Raw genomic sequence first — 23,576 nt, 5'->3', positions numbered from 1 at the left:
CCGCTGTCTCCTGACCCTGCATCTGGGAGCTCACCTTGCCTTCCTCCTGCTGCAGGGGAAGAAGGGACCACACTTGTAGCCCAGGCCAGTCCCTCCTCTTGTGTGCTGATGCCATCTCTTCTCACTGACTCAGGGATATCACCCTGCATCTGACTGTCCCTCTGTCCCCTGCAGCACCAACTCTGCTAGGCCAGCCCCATTCAACATCACTTATCTTTAAAAACCAAACAGGACCTCCTAATTAGTCCCACCTTCCTCCCTGCTCGGAAATCTAACAGCGTCTCAAATGTAACACATCAGAACTGAGCTCTTGCATCCCCCGTTCCCTCCCAATCTGCTTCCTCCACGCTCTTCTCTATTGCAGGAAAAGGTGCCACCACTCAATCCCATATCTGGGCCAGAAGCCTGAAACTTTCCTTAGTTCCCCTGACCACCCCTCCCCCATCCGTTCCCATTGGCTTGAACTTGAAACTACTGCCTGGATCTGATCACTGCTCACCATTTTCCATTCCACATCTGCACAGGATTCAAGTCCCCATCACCTCTGGCTTTCCCACTTTACCTCTTGTCCCTCCCAGTCCACTCCCTGCACAACAGCCTAGAAGCGTGTTATAATCCTCCATCCCATCATGTTACCCTAAACCAAAAGTGCTCCCTCATCTCTTTGCTACAACCAGAATAAACTCCAAATGCTCTGCCTGGCCCGTAGGCCCCCCACCTGCTTCCCCCCTTGCCCACTACTAGGCTGGCCATGTTGGCCTTACAATGCCTCAACCTCTCTAAGCTTGTCCCCACCTCAGGGCCTTTGCACGTGCAGCCCCCTCTGCCTGAAGTGTTCTTTCCCAGATCCCCATATGGCTGGCTCCTTCTTTTAGATCTCCACTCAAATGTCATTGTTTGAGAAGCCTTTCTAGTCACACTTCCAGCCTCTCTCTGCAACAGCATCCTATTTTATTGTTTTCACACATTTATCAGTATTTGGATTATTTATCTTTCATAAATAGTATTGCCTGTCTCTCCCACTAGAACATACACTCGGGGCAGGGATTGTGTTTTTCTTATCCCCCACTGATGCCTGGTGCTTAGAACTGTGTCTGGCACAGAGGAGAGGCACAATAAATATTTGTTGAGTGAATAAATAAATGAATAAATGAATGAACAAATAAGTTAAAGAGAGAATGAATGAACACACAAACACAAAGGTCAAACCCTATGGGGCTCAGTCTGTGCATCTCTAAAACAGAAGTGGCAGTCCCAACGCCCACAGGCGGTGATGGAGATTAACCTGATGAACACGAGCCCAGGAGATGCTCAACAAACACGTGCAGTTGGAGCATCTCAGCCAGCAGGGATTCGGCAGCAGGCACCTCCTCTCAACCTTTCATGAATAAAATGCACTTAGGAGGCAAAATCCTGGAACTGAGATACAGCAGTTGAAGGTCTAACAGAGACCATATGTAAGGATGCAGTTCACTGTATTACCCGGTAACCATGGCAACTGAAATCTTCAAGTGCAATTCTGTCTCACTTTAACTTTTTACGCAGAAATTTCTAAAGGAAATGTTCCGATTCCTTTCTCTGGTGACATTCTTATAGAATAGACATCCTCATTCGGCTCTGAGAGGAAAAATACAAAATGTCATATTCCTATGAAGTAAAATGGTTTGCAAAGAAAGAAGAGTTTTGTTTTTAAAAGTGTGAGTTCATTTCTGAAAGTAGGAACTAAGTGATCATGATCATCATAAATAAATGACACCTCTGTTTGTAATGTGACAAACCAGTACTTTATCTAACCTTCACTTGTGCACTTAGTCACTCAACAAGCATTCACTGAACACCTGCTGTGTGCCAGGCCCTGTGCTGGACTCCAGAGATACAGCAGTGAATGAGACAGATGGGCATCCCTGCCGCTGTGGACCAGTGTACCAGACATCCAGTGGAAGAGCATTCCCAGCAAGGAATTCCAAGCAAGAAATAGCAGGAAACAACATGGTGGGGGAGAAAGAATAGGCCTGTGGGATAACAGATTCACCTTTCATTGGCTGTGTGACCCTGGGCAAGTCACTGCACCTCTCTGAGCCACGATTAAATGATGATATTAGTACTGCTTGATGAAGGTGATACATGAACCCAATGACATGACAAGAAAAAGTGCCCTGCATGGTATCTGGTATACAGCAAGCTCTCAGTAAATTGTAATTCCTTTTACCTTATAGAATAAGAGGAAGCCAGCCCTGGTTGTCTCTGCTGACAAAGCCTTGGAAAAGTTCTCTGGGTAGAGGTTTTCCCAAAGGAATGCCTATGTTCTAAAGGACTGAGGAAGTCTGAGAGACACTTGGGATTACAACTTTCAAAAGAAACATGGAGGAAGGACTGAGCTAAGAGGAAACAGATTAGCCAGCTTAGCCTAATGGCTACCCAGAAACCCAATGTGACTGGAATCCTGTGCGTGTTTTAGGTTGGGAGCCAGGCTGAACTGGCAAAAAAATATTAGAGCCTGCCACCGTGGATCAGCCATATATGTTATGAGACCAGGGCCTTAGAGACTAAAGGCAAAAACCAAGGTCTCTTCATTGAGACAGTGTTAGAGCTGAGGACTCCAGTGCTCAGCATACCCAGATGCAAACCCTGAGAATGGGCAGAGGCTGCTGGGCCAGACCTGTTGCAAGGAGCTGATTGTACCCTCTGGATGCTCAGAGCTGGAGCAAAACCCAGGCAGATGATTGGCATTTGAGTCTCAGGCTTGAGGACTTGGACCTGGTTTGTGTTTGAGAGCAGGCCACTCTATTCTCAGCTTCCAGCCTCTGCATCTACACATGTGGTTCTTTTTGCCTGAACATCACCCCATTCCCCCTCTCTCCCATGCCTGCCAGCCCCAGCCCACTTGGAAAACCCCTATTCAACCTTCAAATGCCCTAGGCAAGCCCATGGCCAGGCATTTCTCCTGCAGACAAAACACACAAGGTTGCAAGGATGTCTGCACAAGGATGTTCACTACAGCATTATCTACAGTGTGCAAAACTGGAAATGACCTACATGGCTATCTAGAGGGGACTCATTCAGTAAATTACAGGGCAAGGAAAAATATAAAGCCATCAGAAAGAATGACATAGATCTATTGTGCTGATATGGAGAAATCTCATCATTATGAGAAAAAGAAAAGTCAGGACATTGGTTATTACATATAGCAAGATCTGACTGTGTTAAAAATATTACATATATGCATATATATGGATGGATACAGATACAGATATATACACAGATATTGTCTTAAGTATGCAGAGAATATTTCTGAATGGAGACACAAGAAACTGTCACCATTTCTGGGGAGGGGACTGCAGGTTGGAGGTGGCAGGAGACTAATTTTTCTTTAGAATACTGTTTTGCACTGTTGGAAATGTTAACCATGTCTGTCTGTATACTACTTTTTAAATTAAAAAATAGTTATTTATTTTTAATGTTTGGGTATCACCTGCGTTAAGTTTTCTGTACCCAAGACGTGACCAAAATCTCCCCTCCAGCGTGTGAAGACAATCCAGATATTGTGTTGTCACACAGGTATCCATTTACGGATCTGTGACCCTTCCTCAGGGGCAGGGAATGGGGCGGCTGCACCTCTGCATCCACCCTCAAAGCCTGGCACCTCCTGGGCACTCGGTAAGTGCTTGAGGAATGAACAACATCATTAACACCAATACATCCACTTTCATCTTCTTAAAAGCTTTTCATTTTATCCAGTTACTATTCATTGAGCATCAAATATGCCATGCTAGCCAGTTTACACCCAGCATCCCATTGAACCACATCAATAACCCTCAAGCCCAGCTAACCGTAGTAAATGCTGTTGGTGCCCTGCCAGATCCCCTTCACTGGCTGGGGCTCCCATCCCCCGGGTGCTGGGGGATCTGGCTGCTCACAGTCCCTCCTCCTCCAGACCTCAAGCACTAGAGGAAAAGCCACCTCCCCGGCTCCACAACGGGACTTACTTTGTGGTGCTGTTCACCCTCCAGAGCTCCTGCAGGGACAAGGCTGACTCAAGCTGTCTGTCACTAAATCACATCCACGTGAATCCCCATCTCAAACTCTGCTCCTAGGAACCCAGCCTGGGGCACTACCCTTCAACATCAACTGGATAGTATAGTTTTTAAACATGGTTGCTAGGAATGTACTGAAACCAAATCTCTGGAGGTGGGCAGCTTTAGCACGAGGAATTTGAAAAAGCAAGACATGTAGCCAAGGTTGGGATATAGGATCTCCCATGACACACACAAAAAGGTTTATTATACCCATTTTATAGATGAGAAAAACTGAGGCTCAAATAAGTGGTTTTGCTGGCATCATTTGTAAACTTAAAGTCAAACCGATAGTAGATGTGAACCCTGCCCTGTCAAACTCCAAAGCCTTGACTCGTTGCTTGGTGTCTGCTGCTCAGCAGCTAGAAGGTTAACAGGCCTGACCAGCATCACAACACAATAATTTTAGTGGCTGGCTCTGAGTAGAACATTCCCCCAAGCGTCACCACTTGCCTGGTGCAAGCTGCTCAGCAGGCTCTAAATTTAGAACTGCTAATGTGGTCAGGAAGAGGGGTCCCTGGGGGCTAGTGTACCACAGCCAGACGGCGCTGGGTCTCTGCGTGGCGCCTTGGTCCCACTCAAGGCCAGCCCGGCTTGAAGAAAATATGGGAAGCAACTCTAAGGCAGGCCTTCAGGGATTTCCTGTCCACCTGTGCAGACCGGAACAACAGGAAAAGTCTGCAGTGGGGCTGGGCTGGCAGGGCAGGGTACAGATCAAGACGAGTGAGGTCCACCCAGCTGGGCTGCCCTTCTCAATCCACTCATGGGGACAGGTACTTCTACAAACGTCAGGGCAGTGTAGGAAGCATTTGCTAAGCACCTGCTGTACGCCTGGACCTATTTAGGACAGAAGGAAAAAGATGAACAAGACACAGGCCCTACCCTCAAAAAGTTGATCTATTCGTGTACTCATTCACACACTCAGTTCAACATACAAAGTGTATTTATTGAGCACCTGTGTGCCAAGTCCTGTTCTAGAAACTGGGGAAACAAATAAGACATGATCCCACCCTCAAGAAATCTGACTTTTTCACTCACTCATTCGCTCACTCATTCATTCACTTTAACATTTAACGAACACCTCCTGTGTGTAACACCTTGTGCTAGGAAGTGGACAGAGATAAACAAGACATGGTCCTGAGGATGAAGAATTTCATTTACTCCTCCATTCTTTTCACTCACTCTTTCATTCAGTTCTATAAATAATTATTGAGTACCTGCTGTGTACCCAGCCCTCTGCTAAGTACTGTGGATACACATATGAAATAAGACACAGTCACTACTGGTGAAGAGTTCACTTCAGTGGTTCATTCACTCATTCAACGTAACATTCATGGATGGAAACTCTTAGGTGGTAGGCACTGCACCATGTGACAAGGGCACAAAAATAGGGACACTGTCACTACTCTAGAACAGTCTCACTCACTCATCCATTCTTTCTCTCATTCAGCACCATGAGCATTTATTCAGTGTCTACTGTGTCAGGGGCACAGATGTGCATAAGAGGGCCTCTGTTCTTGAAGAGCCAGCCACCCTACCTTCCCTCACCATTTGTCAGTTAAGTTCACCAAACATATATTGGGCACCTACTGTATGTCAGGCCCTGGAGAGGCAGATGAATGAGTCCCAGACCTGAAGCTGAAGGAAGCCATGGAAAAACTGGGTCATGCACGTGGTGAGCAATTACTCGGTTCCTCCATCAGTATGATGGGGTCCCTCCTGATGGTTCCTCAAAAGCTCTGAGAGAGGCTGGCAGTTGGAAAATTTGCAATATACCCTTCCCATAGAGCTGCAGGGTAGAGAAGGGGTTATGGGGGCAGGGTGGGGGGCACTTAGCACACACAGAGAGAGAGAGACTGCTCGAAATAAACACCAAAGGGAGGACTGGGAGAGTGAGAAGATGATTCAGACATCTAAGTGAGAATTTTCAAGAACTCAAGGAATATTCTAAGTTTAGAGGAGGAAGGGGAAAAAATCAGCCCACATCTTCCGACTGCGGCATGCTCAACACCAAACCTCCAGCAGCGCTGTTAATTTTCCTCTACTCTCTCAGGTCAAATGCCTGTCAGGAAAACAACAGTCTTCAAATCTACCACCTCCTGGGACTGTGGAGAGGATTAAGTGACGTAGCCATGTGAAGCCCTTGGCACAGTGCCTGGCACGTAGTAAGTGCTCAGTAAATGGTACCTGGTAACACTTTATTTACTTCTAGGTGTGGTGGTTTTGATCATGGCTGCAGATTCTTTACCACTCCTCCCAATAAGAGGTGGGGTCCAAGTCCCTTCCCCTTCTGACTGCTTGGACCAACAGAGAATAGCAGAAGTGATGCTAGGTGACTGCTGAGGCTGCGTCAGTCCTAAATGGTGATGTGATATCTGCCTCCTTTGCCACAGCACTTGCTCTCTGTGCCCTGAGCTGCCACACTGTGAAGAAGCCCAGGCCACAGGGAGCAGCCTCCTTTAAGTGCTCTGGTCAACAGCCCCAGAGAAGCCTGGCCTTCAAGTTGTCACAGGCATCGGACACCCAGGTGATTCAAGCCCCCAACCATTCAGGGGACCCAGCCGACACCCCAGACATGGAGCCACTGTCGCCACTGGGTCTTGCCCAATTTCCTGACCCTCAGAATCCATGGGCATAATAATAGCGGTTGCTTTGTACTGCTATTTTTTGGAGTGGCTTATTATGACAACAAATAATTGGCCCAGAGGCATTGCCTCTACAAGTCCCTGTCCTGCATGGCCTGCAGAATCTGGGAGGACCTGATAAACCAGAAAGCATGGAACAATTTCATAAACTGTAAAATTCTGTGCACACAGGAGCCACTGGTATCATCACTCAGGACACAGGAGAGCTCTGCTGCCTTCTGGACTCCGCCTAAATTGGCAAACCATAACTAAAGCCACCACCCTCATCAGTTAGCCTGACAGGCTCTGCAGGCTATTGGAGCTGACCTGGGCTCACGTGGCAGGTCGCCACTTTGTTCCAAGACAAGACTTAGGTCATCTCTCTGGGAGGAATGAACTGGAAGACAAAGGCTGCTTTCACCGAGGCTAGGCTGCTCACAGCAAACACGGGTGATCAGGGGCAGAGCTAGGAGTGGGCAGCCCCTGGCATGCCCCCCCTGGAGGGGTGGCCAAACAGGACGGGTGGGGCCAGGCAACCTGGGGCAGTACTGGGGTCTGGCAAGGTCCTTCCCTCCCCATCTGGGTCTTTTCCAATCTAGGCCTTCAACAGGGACAGGGCAAGGTACAGAGAGGCACTGAGTAACTGTTTGATAAATCCCATAGAATGTGAACGGTTAAAAAAAGGCATCTCCAGGACTAAGGTCTAATTATGAGCATAAACTGACATAGGGCAGGCTCCACAGTAAGATAGTCTGGGGATCCAGTCTCAGCTCCACTGCTGAGCAGATGTGTGATCTGCTGCAAGTGACTCAAACTCTCTGAACCTCATTTTCCTCATTTATGAAATGTAGGTAACACTGTGCCACTTCTAGGACTCTCGTGAGGATTAAATGAAGCAATATAAGTGCCTTGCTTCATGCCTGGCTGTTATGAGCTGAACTTCATTCCTCCAAAATCCATATGTTAAAGCCCTCACCCCCAGGACCTCAGAATGTGACTGCATTTGGAGACAGGACTTTTAAAGAAATGATTAAGTTAAAATGAGGCTGTTAGGGAGGGGCCCTAATCCAATCTGACTGGTGTCCTCATAAGAAGAGGAAATTTGGACATACAGACATCAGCGGTGCACACGCACAGAGGACAGGCCACGCGAGGAGACAGTGAGAAGGTAGCCATCTGCAGGGCAAGGAGAGAGGCCTCAGGAGAAACCCAAACTGCCAACACCTTGATCTTGGACTTCCAGCCTCCAGAACTGTGAGAAAAGAAATTTCCTTTGTTTAAGCCATTCAGTCTGTGGTACTTTGATATGGCAGCCCTAGCAACCTGACACACTGACTCACAGGAAGAATGAAATACAAATCTCCTGTTACTATATTATTACATTTATAACTACAAAATCATGTCAACATGAATGTGCTTGTATTTTATTAATATAAATGTTCAATAAAAGTACGAATATAATACTAAGTAGAATAAATCTGCAAACAGTTGTTCTTCCCTGCGTCAGAATTTCTATATAAAACACCAGGTTTTCTTAAACCTGCAAAGAGTTTTCTTAAACTATAATAATTCAGACCAAATTCCTTGACGACTTTCTCAATAATGCATTATTTTACCCTTGAAATACCTGCGTTGTATCCTTTAGGCTCCAATCATAGTGATAAAAACAAAGATACCGTCAAATCTGCCACCTCTTCTGGAACAGTTGGGCCTTCGCACACGTAGGTCCTACCACCTGAATGCCCTTCCCCTCTTGTCCTGCTCAGGCTTTAAAACCCGGCTCAAGGCTTTGCCCAGAGAAGCCACTCGTTATACATGAATGGCAAGCCAACTGTGTGACAAGTTAATGACTGCATTTCAAAGAAGATGCTGGGCCCAGAGAGGGGCAGTGACCAGCACAAGGTCACATGGACAGACCACAGTATTCTGGCTCCCAGTTCAGTGACACCCTCCCACCAGCATAGGCCACCTCCCCACTTATCAGCTCTGTCTCAAACATGAACACCATTGGTTTACTCAGCTCAAAACCCCCAATCTGAGTCCCTTTTCAGCTCTGGTAAATCCCTTTGCCCACCAGTGGCAGAAGTGGGTGGCAGAATGTACATCAACCTGAAACAAGCCTTCATTCCTCCATTTCCAGTGGTCCGAAGCCAGATTTCCTACTAACAACATAGGTGTGGGTTCTCTTCAAGCACTGAAATTCTAGAATTTAGCAAAACTCCCCTCATTGTTTGTCCTCCACACCAAACTCTCTCCTCATATTGGATTTTCCAGAGGCTCAAACATGAAAAAGCACCACCACGGAAACCCTGTTGTGGTGCCTCCCCTCTGTGAGACCTTTGGACAAGTCAGGTTTCAATCTGTAAAATGGGGACAATCAGAGCGCCTGCCTCACCAGGCTACCGAGAGGGACACACACACTCAGGTGGGAAAGGACATAGCCCTGGACCTGCTTAATAAAGGCAGCTGTCCATCAGAGCCATCTGTTGGAACAGGGGCGCCCTCTAGAGTCTCAATCTGGAAATCATTCTGCTGGGGAGGAAGCCAGCAACTTGCACCTTGTGGGTTCAGATGTGATACCCTATGGGAAGGAAAGTAAAAAGACAGCAGTTCCCATTTATTAAGTGTCTACTGTGTGCTGGGTGCTCTCCCTTCTGGTCTCAACAATGATAGGCTGACATACTCCCCCATCCGAGAAAGGGGCATTTCTCACCACCAGATGAGAATACAGGCCCAGAGACTTGCACAAGGTCATAGAGCAGGGAGGGCTGGATTCGAACCCAGGTCTGTCTGACCCCAAAGCTCCGCTCTTTACTGGACTCCTGGAATTGGGGGATTGTGCACAGGAAGAAACTTTAAGGAGAATCCAGTTCAATCATTCATGCTACCAACAGAGAAACTAAGGCCCAGAGAGGACAAACAATTTTTCAGGGTCACACAGTAGTTGCATCTCGGACTCCTGGCTCCTAGAAGTATTCTACCCACATAGCCACCCCTCCAGAGCTTTTATGCTGCATTCATCATTCCTTTCAGCAGTCACAGGACTGGCATGTCCCTTCTAATTGCCCTAAGCCCTGGAATGTCTGAAGCCCAGCAATGTCTGCTTGGGAACAGAAAGAGCCATGGCCTGAAAGACTTCCATCTCAGAGCAGGCTTTACTTCAGCCCATCAGCACAAAGCTCCCAACAGCACGTGAGGGCAGCAGGGCCCACCAAGAACCAGGAATGGTCTTCCAGGCTCGGGGAGCCAGCAACATCACATGGCTCTCTTTTCATTTTTTGTAAGGAAAGAAATATGTTTTGTATATGTCAAGGACCCTGAGGACCAACAGGTGGGGCAGTGGTCCTGCTGGGAGGGTCCATGACAGAAGGATAAAGACTCTACAATTGTCACAATGAGGGAGGTTTCAAGGGGAGCTGACCTTGGTCCAGCTCAGTTCTCAGACCCTATAGAGGAGGCTAGTCAGGCCTGCTCGTGCATCAAAGCCTCTGGGTGCCTCTTCCCAAGATTGGTGGAAATATCTGAGGGGTTAAGTAATCTCACAACATGGGCTTGGGGTTTTAGTCCTTGTGGCAGTCCCTTTAAAATTCCCATCTGAGCATCCCAGCAACCCTTAGAGACAGGCAGGCAGGGATTACCCTTCCCACTGGACAGATGGGGAAAGTGGGGCCTGGGAAGAACTGGACAGTATGTGTTGACACGGGGTGTCTAATGGACACTTCAGACTCAACCAGTAAGTTCAAACCTGAATTCTGCTCTGCCCCCAAGACCCTCTCTCTCTGCAGTCTTCCTAACAGAAGTCGATGTCAGCATCATCTTTCCAGCTGTCAGGCCCAAAACCACTGGTGTCATCTACAACTCTTCTCTTTCTCTTCCACCCCATGCCCAATCCATCACATATCCTGTGGCTCAACCTTCCAAATAGATCTAGAATCTGCCCACTTCACACCACCTCCTCTCCTGCCCCTGGTCTGAGCCACTGTATCGCTCTGATTCTGCTTTGTCCTGCTTTGTCCTGCCTATGTCTGTTCACCACATGGCAGCCAGAGGGATCCATTCAAACTCAAGCTGCTCTGTGTCACTCTACTCAAAATGACACTCCTCCATGGCTCTGATGCCCTCAGAGCACCAGGCAAAGTCCTTAGAGTGACCACAAGGCCCTGCATGTCCAGGCCCTGTCACTTCCCTGACCTCACTGCCAACTCCCCTCCACCCCACACTCACTCCAGCCACCCTGGCCTCCTTCCTGCTCTGCAAATGTGCCTGTGCATACTCGGACCTCAGGGCCTTTGCACTGCCTGTTCCCTCTTCTCCCTAAGTTCCCCTGGCCCATTCCCTCCCCTCTTCCAAAGTCTCTGTTCAAATGTCACCTTCTCAGGGAGGGCCCCCCGACCCCACCCACCCAAGCCCTTCTGAGCCTTCTCAGCTGCTTACTTCATTCTGTGCACAGCTTGCCCCACCTCCTGACATACTATACAGCATTCTACATATCATGTCCACTGTTATTGCCTGAGCACCCCACTAGACTAATGTTAGTCCCCAAGGCAGGGATCCAGACTGTCTTCTTCATGATGTATCTCAAACACTCAGCACAGGGTCTGGATTGAACTGAGGGCTCATTAGGTGTCTAGCACCTGCATTGGCAGCTAACACTTATGCAGCACCTACTGTGTGCACAGCTTTGTTTGCACTGGCTCACTGAGCAGGACGCCCCACGAGGAAGTTGCTATCATTATTCCCACTCTGCGGATGATAAAGAGAGGTTAAAGGATTTGCCTGAGGCCCCACATCCTATTAGTAAGTGGCTGTGGAGACCAGAAATGAGGAGGGACTGACTGTTCGACCCTCTGCTCCCCTCTGCAACTGAACCTAAAAAGGCACCCACAGCTCAAGTCAGACGAAAAACTCTCATGACGCAAACTGTCCCGTGGCCCAAACCTCAGGTCCAACTCAAACAGCACAAAAATACCCAGTTCTTCTATTTCAGCCACAGACATTGCCAAGCCAAAGCCAAACCAGACCCTTAGCACAAACTGGAGCCATCAAGGCCTGAGACTTAGGGGTTAGTGATGAAAACAACACTAGTGAGAGCAATTATGTACAAGGTACGTGCTGAGTGCCAGGCACCACGCTGAAACTCACAGCCTCTTAATCCCACAACAGCCTTTGACACACTGGTGGGTCGGGTGGCCCATCAGCCCACATTTACTGAGCACCTACTCTATGCCAGGCCAGAGGCTGGGATTCAGAGGTGAACACACAAGCGAGCTTCCTGCCTGATGGAAGCTGCATGCAGTAATCAATTTAACTTTGGAGTCAGACTTCCCAAGCTCAAATCCTAGCTCTGCCCCTGACTGGCTGTTTAATATCAAGTAGTTATCAGCTTCTCAGAGTGTCCATTTTCTTATCTGTAAAATAATAATGTCCACCTCTCAGGGTGGCTGCACAGATTAATCTAGATGCCTCATGTTGAAGTGCTTAGAGTGAAAGAGAACAATACATGCTGTTTTTTCATGACTGCTATTATTACTATCTTCTAGAGGTGGTTACTTGCTGAGCGAGGGACACTGTACTGCACCATTTTATATCAGGGACTCAAGCAGCCACCAATTTTGGTATCCATGGGAGGGTCCTGGAACCAATCCCCTGCAGAGACTGAGGGATGGCTGTATAGCTAAGTAAACAAATAGAAAGAAAGTCTGGGGAAAAAACAGCCAAACCACATTTAGACATTTTTCCATCATAAAATCTGATCGCGGAGTCAAACATGGGGACATAAAGCTTGGCAACCACAATGAAAAACAAAGTGGTGTCCCCATCATTCCATGGAGACTGAGCCACCAAACCACAGACCCTGCAGGGAGGGGTCTGAAAGGGGCAGGCAAGGGACCCACAATCAAGAGCACGGAGGGGACTCTCACTGTCAGTCTTTGTGTCATGTGGCATCTTTCTAAAGCTCTCAGAAGCCCCTGCTGGGTCTCACACCCCACAGGCTATCATGGCTTCAAAGCCGCCAGAAATATTTGCAATGCCTCAGCAGCTCACTGTGCTCTAAGCAACCCCCTTTGCTGTGAGTAACAAGGAGTGGGTGAAACCTGCTGAGAGCTGGCCTCACAGGCCTCACAGAAAGGCTAGTGAGGCAGCCTGAGAAATCATGGGTAAGCAGGCGGGGGTCTCTCCCATTATATCAGAGCCCTCTCCTCCCCCTCTAAAAAGAACTTCTGGATACCGAGTGTCCACTCTAAGTCCAGCCCTGTGCCAAAGATATTAATGCGCCTTATCTTAGCTAACCCTCAGCACAGTCCTGCAAGGTGGGACTAACCACCGCCACCTGCAGATAGGAAAATTGAGGCTCAGAGCAGTGATGCAACTTGTCAAAAGCCACACACAGCCAAGGAGAGGCAGGCTCTCTCCCTCCAGAGCCCCGCTTGGCCCAGTGCAACATACTCTGTAATTCTCCACCTTGCAAAGCCTGATGTGCATGAAAAGCTTTTCTACCGGCTGGCAAGTCACCTCAACCCTCTGGGCCTCAGTTTCCCCATCTGAGAAACCAGAAGATGAGATTCCATGAAGTAAAGTGATATAGGAGACCCATATTCAAATACAGGCTCCCACCCTTCCTAGCTGGGGGACTTTGGATGAGCTATCCAACCTCTCTGGGCCCCAGTTTCCCTAACTGCAAAATGGGAGTAACAATGAGATCTACCCATAGGGGTTCTTGTAAGGACTATAATGAGACACCCATGAAAAGTACTTAGTGCAGGCCACGACTAGTAAATGCTCAGTAAGAAAGGTGGTGATGATGGTGACTGTTATTATCATTATTATTATCGTTACTACTTTTACTATTGTTGTAATTGACAACCCCAAGCAACCAGCTTGATGCCAATGCCCAAGCACAGCTGTGGGCCTTGGGACCTTCTGGCTAGGTTATCTCAGCAATGAAGGAGATTAAGTAACTCAAAACAGCCAGGGCAGGGGCAGCCATCAGCTATAGTTACTAATGATTTGAAACAGAAACTTAATCTCCCTCCCCCACTTACCAGCTGATGGTGGGCCAGCACAGGGCCTGACAGCAAGTGCGGTTCCTCCCCCCAAAACAGAACTGCAGCTACCTGGAGGACTTGGCCCACCAACAGGAAACCGCCAACATCCCACCAACAAATGACAGCTTTGCAGAAAACCTGCTGTGACCCATGCATGGCCCCACTTCTAAGAAGCTGACTTACAAAGTAACCTGAAACACGAATAAAGAGAACAATCATCATCGTTAAACTGTGCATATGGTGAATACCGGAACAACCTAAGTGTCCAACCGCAGGGGATTGGCTAATTAGTCAAGGCTGGCGACGAGTGGGAATAGTAAGCAGCCATTAACATCATGTCTACTGTGTGGGTTTTTTTGTTTTGTTTTTTTTTTAAATTTTATTTTGTCGATATACATTGTGGCTGATTATTGCTCCCCATCACCAAAAGCTCCCTCCCTTCTCCCTCCCCCCCTCCCCCCCAACAGTGTCCTTTCTGTTTGCTTGTCATATCAACTTCAAGTAATTGTGGTTGTTATATCTTCTCCCCCCCCCCCGGTTTTGTGTGTGTGTGTGTGTGTGTGTGTGTGTGTGTGAATTTATATATTAATTTTTAGCTCCCACCAATAAGTGAGAACATGTGGTATTTCTCTTTCTGTGCCTGACTTGTTTTACTTAATATAATTCTCTCAAGGTCCATCCATGTCATTGCAAATGGCAGTATTTCATTCGTTTTTATAGCTGAGTAGTATTCCATTGTGTAGATGTACCACATTTTCCGTATCCATTCATCTGATGATGGGCATTTGGGCTGGTTCCAACTCTTGGCTATTGTAAAGAGTGCTGCGATGAACATAGGGGAACAGGTATACCTTCGACTTGATGAGTTCCATTCCTCTGGGTATATTCCCAGCAGTGGGATAGCTGGGTCGTATGACCGTGTGTTTTTAAATGATGTGGCAAATGCTCGTGTCATCAGTGGACACACACACAAAAATGTGTCTGTCCAGCACTCGTTCATTCCCTCGGCAGGCAGTTATGAGGCCCTGCTACGGAGAAAACTAAAAGTGGCAAAATATGATGTGGGATCTTGGACTGGATCCTGGAGAAGAAAAAGGACATTACTGAAAAAACTGGTAAAAGCTGAATAAAGCAGAGTTTCTCAACCTCAGTGTGACTGACATTTTGGCCACGATCATTCCTGGTGGTGCTGGGAGGGATGGAAGAGGCCTGTCCTGTGCCCTGTACGATGGGGAGCAGCATCACTGGCTTCTGCCTACTGGCTTTTGTCCCTTAGAGGACAAAATTGTCCTGGATGACAACCACTGGAATTTAATCTGCAATTTAGTGAACAGTAATGCACTAATGTTAATTTCTTCCAACAAATGTACTGTGGTTATGGTAAGATGCTAATGTTTGAGAAGTGAAGGTAAACTGGAACTCCCTCTACTCTCCTTGCAACTTTTCTGCAAATCTAAAAGTATTCCAAAACAAATCATTATGGTAAACAGTATGGAGGTTTCTCAAAAAACTGAAAATAGATCCAGCAATCTCTCTTCTGGGTATGTACCCAGAGGAAGTGAAATCATTACCCCATAGAGATACCTGTGCTTCCACATTCAGGGCAGCATTATTCACAGAAGCCAAGACACGGAAACAACCTAAGTGTTCAGGGGCGAATGAACGCATAAAGAAATTGTGGTATAAATGCATACAATGGAATATTATTCAGCTTTAAAAAAATAAGAAAATCCTGCCATTTATGACAACATGGAGGACATTATGCTAAGTGAAATAAGTCAGACACAGAAAGAAATATCCTGCATGATCTCACTTCTAGGTGGAATCTAAAAAAGAAACAGAGAGTAGAGAGGTGGTGGGGGCGGGGGTATGTTGGTCAAAGGACACAAAGTTGCAGTTATGCAGCACCAATACTTCTAGAGATCTCAGACACAGCATGGTGACTATAGTTAAAAACATTGTATTATATATGGAAATTTGCCAGGAGAGTAGAGCTTAGGAGCTCTTACCACAAAAAAAAAAAAAAAAAAAAGGTGAGGAGACAGATATGTTAATTTGCTTGACTGCAGTAATCATTTCACTAAGTATATCAAAACATCAGGTTGTACCCCTTGAACATATACAATTTTTAAAAAGCTTATTCAAAATAGTAGAGTAACAGGACAAAGAATGCTGTGCATTGCAGGGGTGGGGGGAGCACTGTTTTAGACAGAGTGGTCAGGAAGACCCTGGTGAAGAGGTGACACCATGCAGAGACCTGACAGCGGCGAGGAGGGACTGTGCTGAAGGAGCAACGACAATGAGCACATGTTCCCCACCTCGCATGGCTACGAGGGGATGGGGATAGTTGACCACCCCACCTGGCTCTGTGCAATGGTTCCTGGATTGTCAGTCACTCTGAATCTTGCAGAGGCTTCCTGGGAAAAAGGAAGGGCTAACATTTTCTGAGCAGCTTCTGGGTTTCAGAAATAAGCTTGTGATTTCACAGAAATTGTCCCAACAAGGAAATGAGGAAGGTGGTGTGTCCCCACTTTGCAGATGAGGAAGCTGAGGTTTGGGAGGCTGAAGGGGCCTGCTCAATGGCACCCAGTGTGTTACAATCCAGGTCCAAAGTCCATGGATTTTCCACAATCCCAAGCTTCCTTGAGAACCCAACAAGCAAGTTTCCAGCTTAACGCTGCAGACACAACGGCTAATCCTGGCCCCTGGTCTTGTTACACGTGTGTCGGACTGTCTTCTGCAACTTGGAGGGGCAGAGAAATTGTGGGCAAAGCCAGTGGCGAGTCCCTGTGTCTCCTGGTACTCTAGGACCTGGTTACCCACAGGGGGTGGGTAACTGAGAAAATCTCTCCCTGCCTCACATCTAGGAAAGGCCTTCTAAACCGCTTCACCCTACCTCTTCTTGGTCCACATGGGGAAACTGAGGTCCAGAGAGGAAAAGACTTTCCCAATGTCAACAGAGAGTTGGGGCAAAGCCGGGTGAGAGGCTGTTACTCTGTTCACCCCACAAAGCTGCCTCTGGGAGCCTGAGAACATCGTCCACCCCTACCGTCTCACACAGCCAGGCTGAGTTTATGGCCGTTATTGAAACCTGCCATGGGCATGCCGTGTGAACTTGCTCTTTCTCATACCCACCTCAGCACTTTGTACATGCTATTCCCTCTGCCTGGCACACTGTTCCCATCCTCGAGTGCTCAGCTTCCTTGGGCTGGCTCTCCTGGACCCACACCCCAATGAGACAATGTCCCCCATAGCACCATGCACCACTCCTATCCTAACATACATGGGGTCTCTATTCCAATTCCTTGTGCAAAATCCATGTCCCACTATGAATCTATAAGTTTTACAAAGTTAGGAACCATGTCTGTCTTGCTCACCCCTGCATTCCAAGTGTCCAGCTCCAGCTCCAAACTGCTGCAGGTAAGTGTGCGTTGAATGAATATGTGATTGTAACCATTTGTGGATGTGCCCACGGCCTATATTGAGCTCCAATTTCCTGGGGACAGTGGACTGTATCTCAGTCACCTCTGCATCCCCAGCACCAAGCCAGGGCCCAACATACAGCTGGGCACATCAATGTCATCAGGACCCTGTGGACTGCAGAATTCAAAGTACAAATGATTGTGGGCGACCATTTTACATGTTCTTCTGGATTCCCCAAGTTTTCTACCATGTCTACATATTATTTTTGTAATCAAAAAATGAAAAAAACCAAAATATATCAATAAATGCTGCCTTACATTTGTTATATGACAATGTCCCAATGTCAATAGTCAAATGATACAGACCAGGAGGATCTCCTGTTTGTCAGCTGCTCCAGGGGGCTTAGGAGGGAGGACCGATGGTGGGGAGAGGCGACCGAAGGATTATGTTTCCTAAAGTTGTGTTTTTAAGAGCTTTGGAAAATTCCCTGGGTGAGAAGGCATCTGAAGTATTTGCAAACATTCAGCAGGCGGAGAAATAATATTTCTCAAGACTTTCTCTTCTGGGCATTCTCAACCCAGTGACAAATATTCTGGGAAACTCTAAGACCCACCTGTGATGATTCCCTGCTAAGCCTCACTGCTGGCAGAGCCTTTATAATTGTCACATACCCTACAAACACCTCTGCCCGCCCACCCCTTAGTTTCACAGATGAGGAAACAAAAACCCGGAGAGGGGAAGCAACTTGCCCAGGGGCACACAGCAGACCAGTGTCACAGTGAAAACAAGATTTGAAAAGCACTTTATACCCCACAAAGCACTTCCACAAGGGTTCCCCGAGGGTGATATTTCACTAGAAAAAGTTTGGGTTTTTTTCCTCTGTTATACAGAAGAAAGAACACAACATGGGGCTTCCAACTTTTTAGTTTTGCTGAGTAAGTTTAGGGAAATGAAAACAAACTATTATTTTCATCTCATAAAAGACAGGACATTTTCACACACACACAAAGGCAAGAGGGATAGAATTTCAGAATGAAGAATAGTCCTTTAACCAAAGAAATGTTGCTTTCTGAAAAACTCCCAACACTGTCCTCGCTTTTCTTGTTTTTCTGCCGCTGACCGCCCTCTGGGACGGCTTGTCTATGTTCCAGTTCAAGACTCCGTGCTCTTCCTACAGACCCGCTCTGCCTCCCACACAAAACCCTCTGCCCCTTTCCCCAACACTCCCTCTTCCTTGTAACCACCACCATTTCTTAAAGAAAACAGACACTGCTAACTAGACAGAGCCAAAAAGAGAAGCTGGCAGGAGGTGGGAGGAGCAGAAAAAGGTGACAACCCATTGCAGGAGCCACACTCACCCAGAGGTGCTGCAGAAGCTTCAGCCAGCTGGGGCAGTAATAATACTCCATGGCTGCTGCCCCGGGGTTATGCCTTGAGCGCTGTACACGCTCTCAGTTTTCCTCTGGAGGGGGCAGCTCTTCCCACTCAGCTTGTCACACTGGAGTCTAGTTCAAGGTGGCATGAATCATTCAGAGGCTGGCTTGCGGCCAGGGGACCGGCCAGACGCCTCGCTAATGGCCACGGCCGCCTTGGGGCGGAGAAGCGGCTGCTCAGGTCCGGTCAACCCCGCCCAGAGCATCTCTGGTGGCTGATCCAGCGGGGCAGTCCGGGGGTGACTCCTCCTGAACCCCGATGCCTGGATGCTCGGCTCCCAAGGAGCCCTGGGCATGGAGGGTTTTTCAGCTGTGTGGCAGGAGGAGAGAAGCTGAAGCCCAGGAAGCAGTTGTGTGAGTGTGCTTGTGAGAGACAGTGTGGACGTGGGTGCTTTTAGGCAAGCATGTTTGTCCGTGTGTGTACAAGTACGTGGGCATGCGTGAGAATAAGTGTTTCTCTGTGTGTTTTGTGCACGTGTGTGAATGTGTGTGTGAACACAAGTGTATGTGCTTCCTCCTCCCCCAAGCCACACACAGACAGGGAGGCCCCCCCAGGCCTTACAGAGAAGGAAATAGATCAACTCAGGATCCCATTGGTTCACACAGCCCCTCTTCACATCAGTCAAGTTCCTTCTGACCTCAGCTAAGCTTCTGAGTGGCCCTGGAAGGAGGGCTTCATTATTCTCATTTTACAGAGTGGGAAACTGAGGCCCACAGAGGGCAGGGACTTGGCCAAGGTCACGTAGTGAGTGGGTGACTAAGCCAAGGCTGGAACCCAGCCTTCCACTCCCGTGGGTGGCCTGCCCATGCAGGGGTTGGGGGAGGTGGGGAAGGAGGAGCCCAGGCCCCCACAGTCACCATCTGCCAGCTGCCTGAGGGAGGGGGTGGGTGACTATCCACTTTCAGAATTAAAAACACAACTTATAGCACACCTAGAGCCAACCCAAAGCAACCTTTCTTGGAGGTTTCCTTCCAAAGAGTATGATTTTGGCAAGTCACTCCACTTCTCTGAGCCTCAGTTACCCCTTCTGTAAAATGGGATTAGTTACCCCTACATTCCAGGATTTTGAGGATCTGATGAGATAGAATAAAACCAAACATCTAGTATGGATCTCACAGTAATACCATAAGTATGGTATTATCATCTCCATGGAAGCTCAGAGAGGCAAAAGGAGATGTCTGAGATGACCAACTACTGAAAGGTGACACAATGATTCAACCCCAGCCCCTACTCAGTTCCCAGCCCAGAGACTGGCACGCAGTGGGGTTCAATGGAGAGCCGGGCCTCTGCGGCAGGCCACGTCCTTCTGCTTCTGGGAAGGGAAAAGTGAGGCAGGGCGGGAGGGCTCACGCAGGCATGGGCAGAGGCGCCAGGGCTCGCAGCCAGGCTCCCACCCTCAGCCTGAAGCCCTGCCCAGCCCCCAACGAGCCCCTGGCCCATCTGTGCTGCATGGCACAGCGGCCAACAGGAAACCCACCTGTGCAGAGTTGGAGGCTGGGCTCAGCAGCTGAGGGGCCATAGGTGAACTTCAGAGCCTCTCAAATGCACTCTGCAGTTCCATTGAGTCTCCGTGTCCCACGCCCAGCAAGCATTGGGTCTCAGCTGGGCAGGACTTGGTCCCAGCTGATGGCACAGCCAGGGACTGACGGTACAGTTGAAAGGCCGGGCCCTGCTGGCTGAATGACTGAAAGAACAGTCAGAAGGCTGGGCCCTGCTTGCTGATTAACTGACAGAACAGTCATAAGACAGTCTCAGTTGATGGTACAGCCAGAGCACTAGGTCCTGTAGACTGAAAGTACAACCGAAGGCTTGGGCCATCCTAGCTGGCTGACAGCACAGTTGGAGGGCTGATTGCTGCAGATGGGCTGTATATAGCTGCAGAGTGTGAGTCCTGCTGACTTACTGAGGAGTCTGGATTCGGGCCCTGCTAAGTGAGGAATTATCACACCCCCAAAACTTGTCTACCTGGAACGTATGAAGGTGAACTTATCTGGAAAAAAGTCTTTGCAGATGTAACTAAGTTAAGGATCTGGAGATGAGAAAATCCTGGATCACTCAAGAGGGCCCTAAATCCAATGACAGATGTACTTATAAGATACAGAAGAGAAGATGTGAACACAGACGAGAAGGCCGTGTGACGGCAGAGGCAGAGACTGCAGTGATGCGGCCACACGCCAAGGAAGACTTGGAGTCACCAGAAGCTGGAAGAGGCCAGGAAGGACCCTCCCTGAGCCTTTTCAGGAAGCATGGCCCTCCCAACCCCTTGACTTCAGACGTCTGGCCTGTGGAATGGTGAAAGAGTATTTTTCTATTGTTTTACTCCCCTAAGTATGTGGGAATTTGTTCCAGCAGCCCAGGAGATGAACACACGCCCCTCCTCCTCACCTGGTCAGCTCCAATCCATGCTGAGGTGTATGGCTGAAGATGTAACCATCCTGCCATCTCTCAGCCTCCAGCCCAGGCTCAAGGTGGCCTCAGACACAGGGTCTCAGAGCTCCTCCTCTGGGATAGTTCCTCACCCTGCCTAGCCAGCCTCTCCCCACTTCCTACGCCACACCTGGCCACAGGAGGTCCTCAGACCGTTCTTACCAATGTCTGTCATTCATTCATCCATTCCAAAAAAGATCAAATGTACAAAGAAACGTATAAATCCACTGAGAGTGTTTAGCTTTTAGTAGAAACTTCCCGTGTATAAAAAAGATGGGGAGGTTGTTAAAATTGACATCAGCATTCATGGAGGAAAACAGAGGTTAAAAACCAGTAACTCCCCAGGCATGACTTTAAGTATCATTTTTATTGGTGTGGCAGGAAGGTAAGTGCACTATCTTACTTTATTTGAATCAGTTGCCAACACTGGGCATCAGAAGGACTACATGTAGCCAGGCAGATTTCTGGCCCACAGGACTGCACTCCTGTGTGGGGACAAGAGCGGGAGCTACATGGTGGCCCTGGGGACTGGCTGGACCACATTTCTCCCCCTCCCCTCAGCTCAGGCATCTGCATTCATGATCCTCTAGGAGCCCAGTCAGTCCACCCATTCGTCACACTCTCCCTGTGCGCCTGTGTGCCAGGCCCTCATGAGCAGCTGGACAGAGATGGCACCCATATGGTACCCATGTGTAAAGGCTGGAGGGGCGTGTCAACCCCACACATACATTATCCATCAGGGAGCGTCTGTGGCCAGCAACTTCGCTTCTTGGCTCGGCCTTCAATGCCTCTCGCTTTACAGCCTCCACCTACTCACTGCCTTAGCCAAACCCACCGCTCAGCCATGCGTGGACCCTCAGCCTCCCCACCTTTGCTCAGGTGCCCTTTCCTTCTGCAGAAATTCAAGCATCTTTCAAGCCCAATGCAAACGGCAAGAATGAGCCACTGAGTTCCCCTCCGGGTACGGTAGGACGGTTTGTGTGATGAGAGCCTGTCTTGCCCACAGGGCTGTGAGCTCCCCATGGGCAGGGCCTGGGTCCTGGTCACCTCTGTGGTCTCAGGGCCTGGCCTGAAGTCCAGCACTTGGTGGGTGCTCTGTAATCGTTCCCTGCAAAGCAGAGAATTGTTTCCCAGAACCAATCCCGCTGACAACAAAATCATTCTTGGAACATGGATGAACTCAGAGAAAATTATGTTAAGTAAAATAAGCCAGGTACAGAAAGAGAAATACTGCATGTCCTCATTTGTAAGTGGGAGCTGGGGAAAAAAAAAAAAAGAAGGAAAAAGAAAGATATAACAATCACAGTAATTCCTAATTCCTTGAACTTTCAGAGGGAGAGAACAAAACTGAGGTCACCAGAGGTGGGAAAGGGGGTAAAGAGAGAAGTTGGTAAAAGGCCACAAAAACCATTTACATTGTGTAAAGATAAAACAACAAAAAATTTTTAAAAAGTCATTCTTGGATCTGTGCATCAATAACACTGTAAGAGCAGACCTACTGTGTGCAAAGCACTGCATCAGCCACCAAAGCCACCCCAAAAGCCAGACACATGGCCCTGTCTTCAAGCAGTTGATGATTCCATGAAAGGTCAGTGCACAGACAGAAGTTTCCAAAAGGGAAACTGAGGCTCAGGAGGAGAAGGCATGTCTCATAGAGACAGACCTGGGTATGGGGAAGATGTGGTTGTCACAGTCAGATTGCCCTGTCCCAGCACTGTGACATTGGGCTGGTTATTTAACCTCTCTGTGCCCCAGTTACTTTACGTAAATAAGGACGATGACAGTGTCTGCCCCACAGGGCAGCTGGGAGGTGTGACTGAGGTAACAAATACAAAACCCAGAGTCCAGTACAAGTCCTAAAACATCTTAGCCATCGCTGCCTAGCGGCATATCAAGTCCAGTCACCCTGGCTGGCTGGGCAGAAGGGAGCCCATGCTGGGACCAGCCCATCAGGAAGGAGGTTATCTGCCCCAAACAAGGCACCTCTGAGCCTATCCCAGTGCAGAGCCATCCACAGGGGCCTCAAGGGTGTTATCACCTGCAGGATGTTTGAAATCACTTAAAACACACAATTGAGGAAAAAAAAAAAAAGAACGTTTTTCATCCCCTCAGTCCCCAGTCTGACATGGCGACCAGCCCCAGGCCCCAGTCGGTTCTCCCCACCATGTGGAGGGGCAGATAGGGTAGGGGGGGGTCAGGCAGGAGAGGACCCCACGACAAGAAGGGGCCAGCCCAATAAAAACGGCTGACACTGCTACAACTCAGATACATCAGAAAACATGGTGCTTGGTGAAAGAAGCCAGACGCAAAGGCCACATACTGTGCAACTCCACTGATAGGAAGTATCCAGCAAAGGCACCTCTGTAGAGACAGAAAGCAGGGTGGTGGCTGCCAGGGACTGGGAGGAGTGGGGGTCAGGAGCGATGCTAACAGGCACAGGGTTTCTTTCTGGGGTAATGAAAATGTTCTGGAATAAGAAAGTGATAGTTGTAAACTGTAAAATTACTTGCAAATGACTAGGTTGTACACTTACAATGAGTGAACTTTAT

General features: G+C 48.4%; 1 protein-coding gene across 3 annotated transcripts in view; it reads right to left on the bottom strand.

The window, feature by feature from the left end:
* Positions 1-23,576, bottom strand: part of KIAA1671 (KIAA1671 ortholog) — a 134,167-nt gene that overhangs the window by 78,837 nt on the left and 31,754 nt on the right. Inside the window, exons 1-2 of one of the 3 annotated variants that reach the window (XM_063087994.1) lie at positions 18,525-18,577; positions 13,741-13,934 (exon numbers count right to left, since the gene is read on the bottom strand). The exons of 1 other annotated variant lie outside the window; for it this stretch is intronic. In XM_063087994.1, the coding sequence (XP_062944064.1) occupies positions 13,741-13,899 (159 nt within the window). In that variant the 5' untranslated portion in view covers positions 13,900-13,934; positions 18,525-18,577. Of the gene's footprint in view, positions 1-13,740; positions 13,935-18,524; positions 18,649-23,576 lie in introns of those variants that run through there. One more of the 3 variants, XM_063087997.1, reaches the window with a different exon arrangement.

Source organism: Cynocephalus volans, chromosome 2 (assembly GCF_027409185.1).
Source record: "Cynocephalus volans isolate mCynVol1 chromosome 2, mCynVol1.pri, whole genome shotgun sequence".
Taxonomy (NCBI): Eukaryota; Metazoa; Chordata; class Mammalia; order Dermoptera; family Cynocephalidae; genus Cynocephalus; species Cynocephalus volans.
This window is presented reverse-complemented; position numbering and strand designations above follow the sequence as displayed.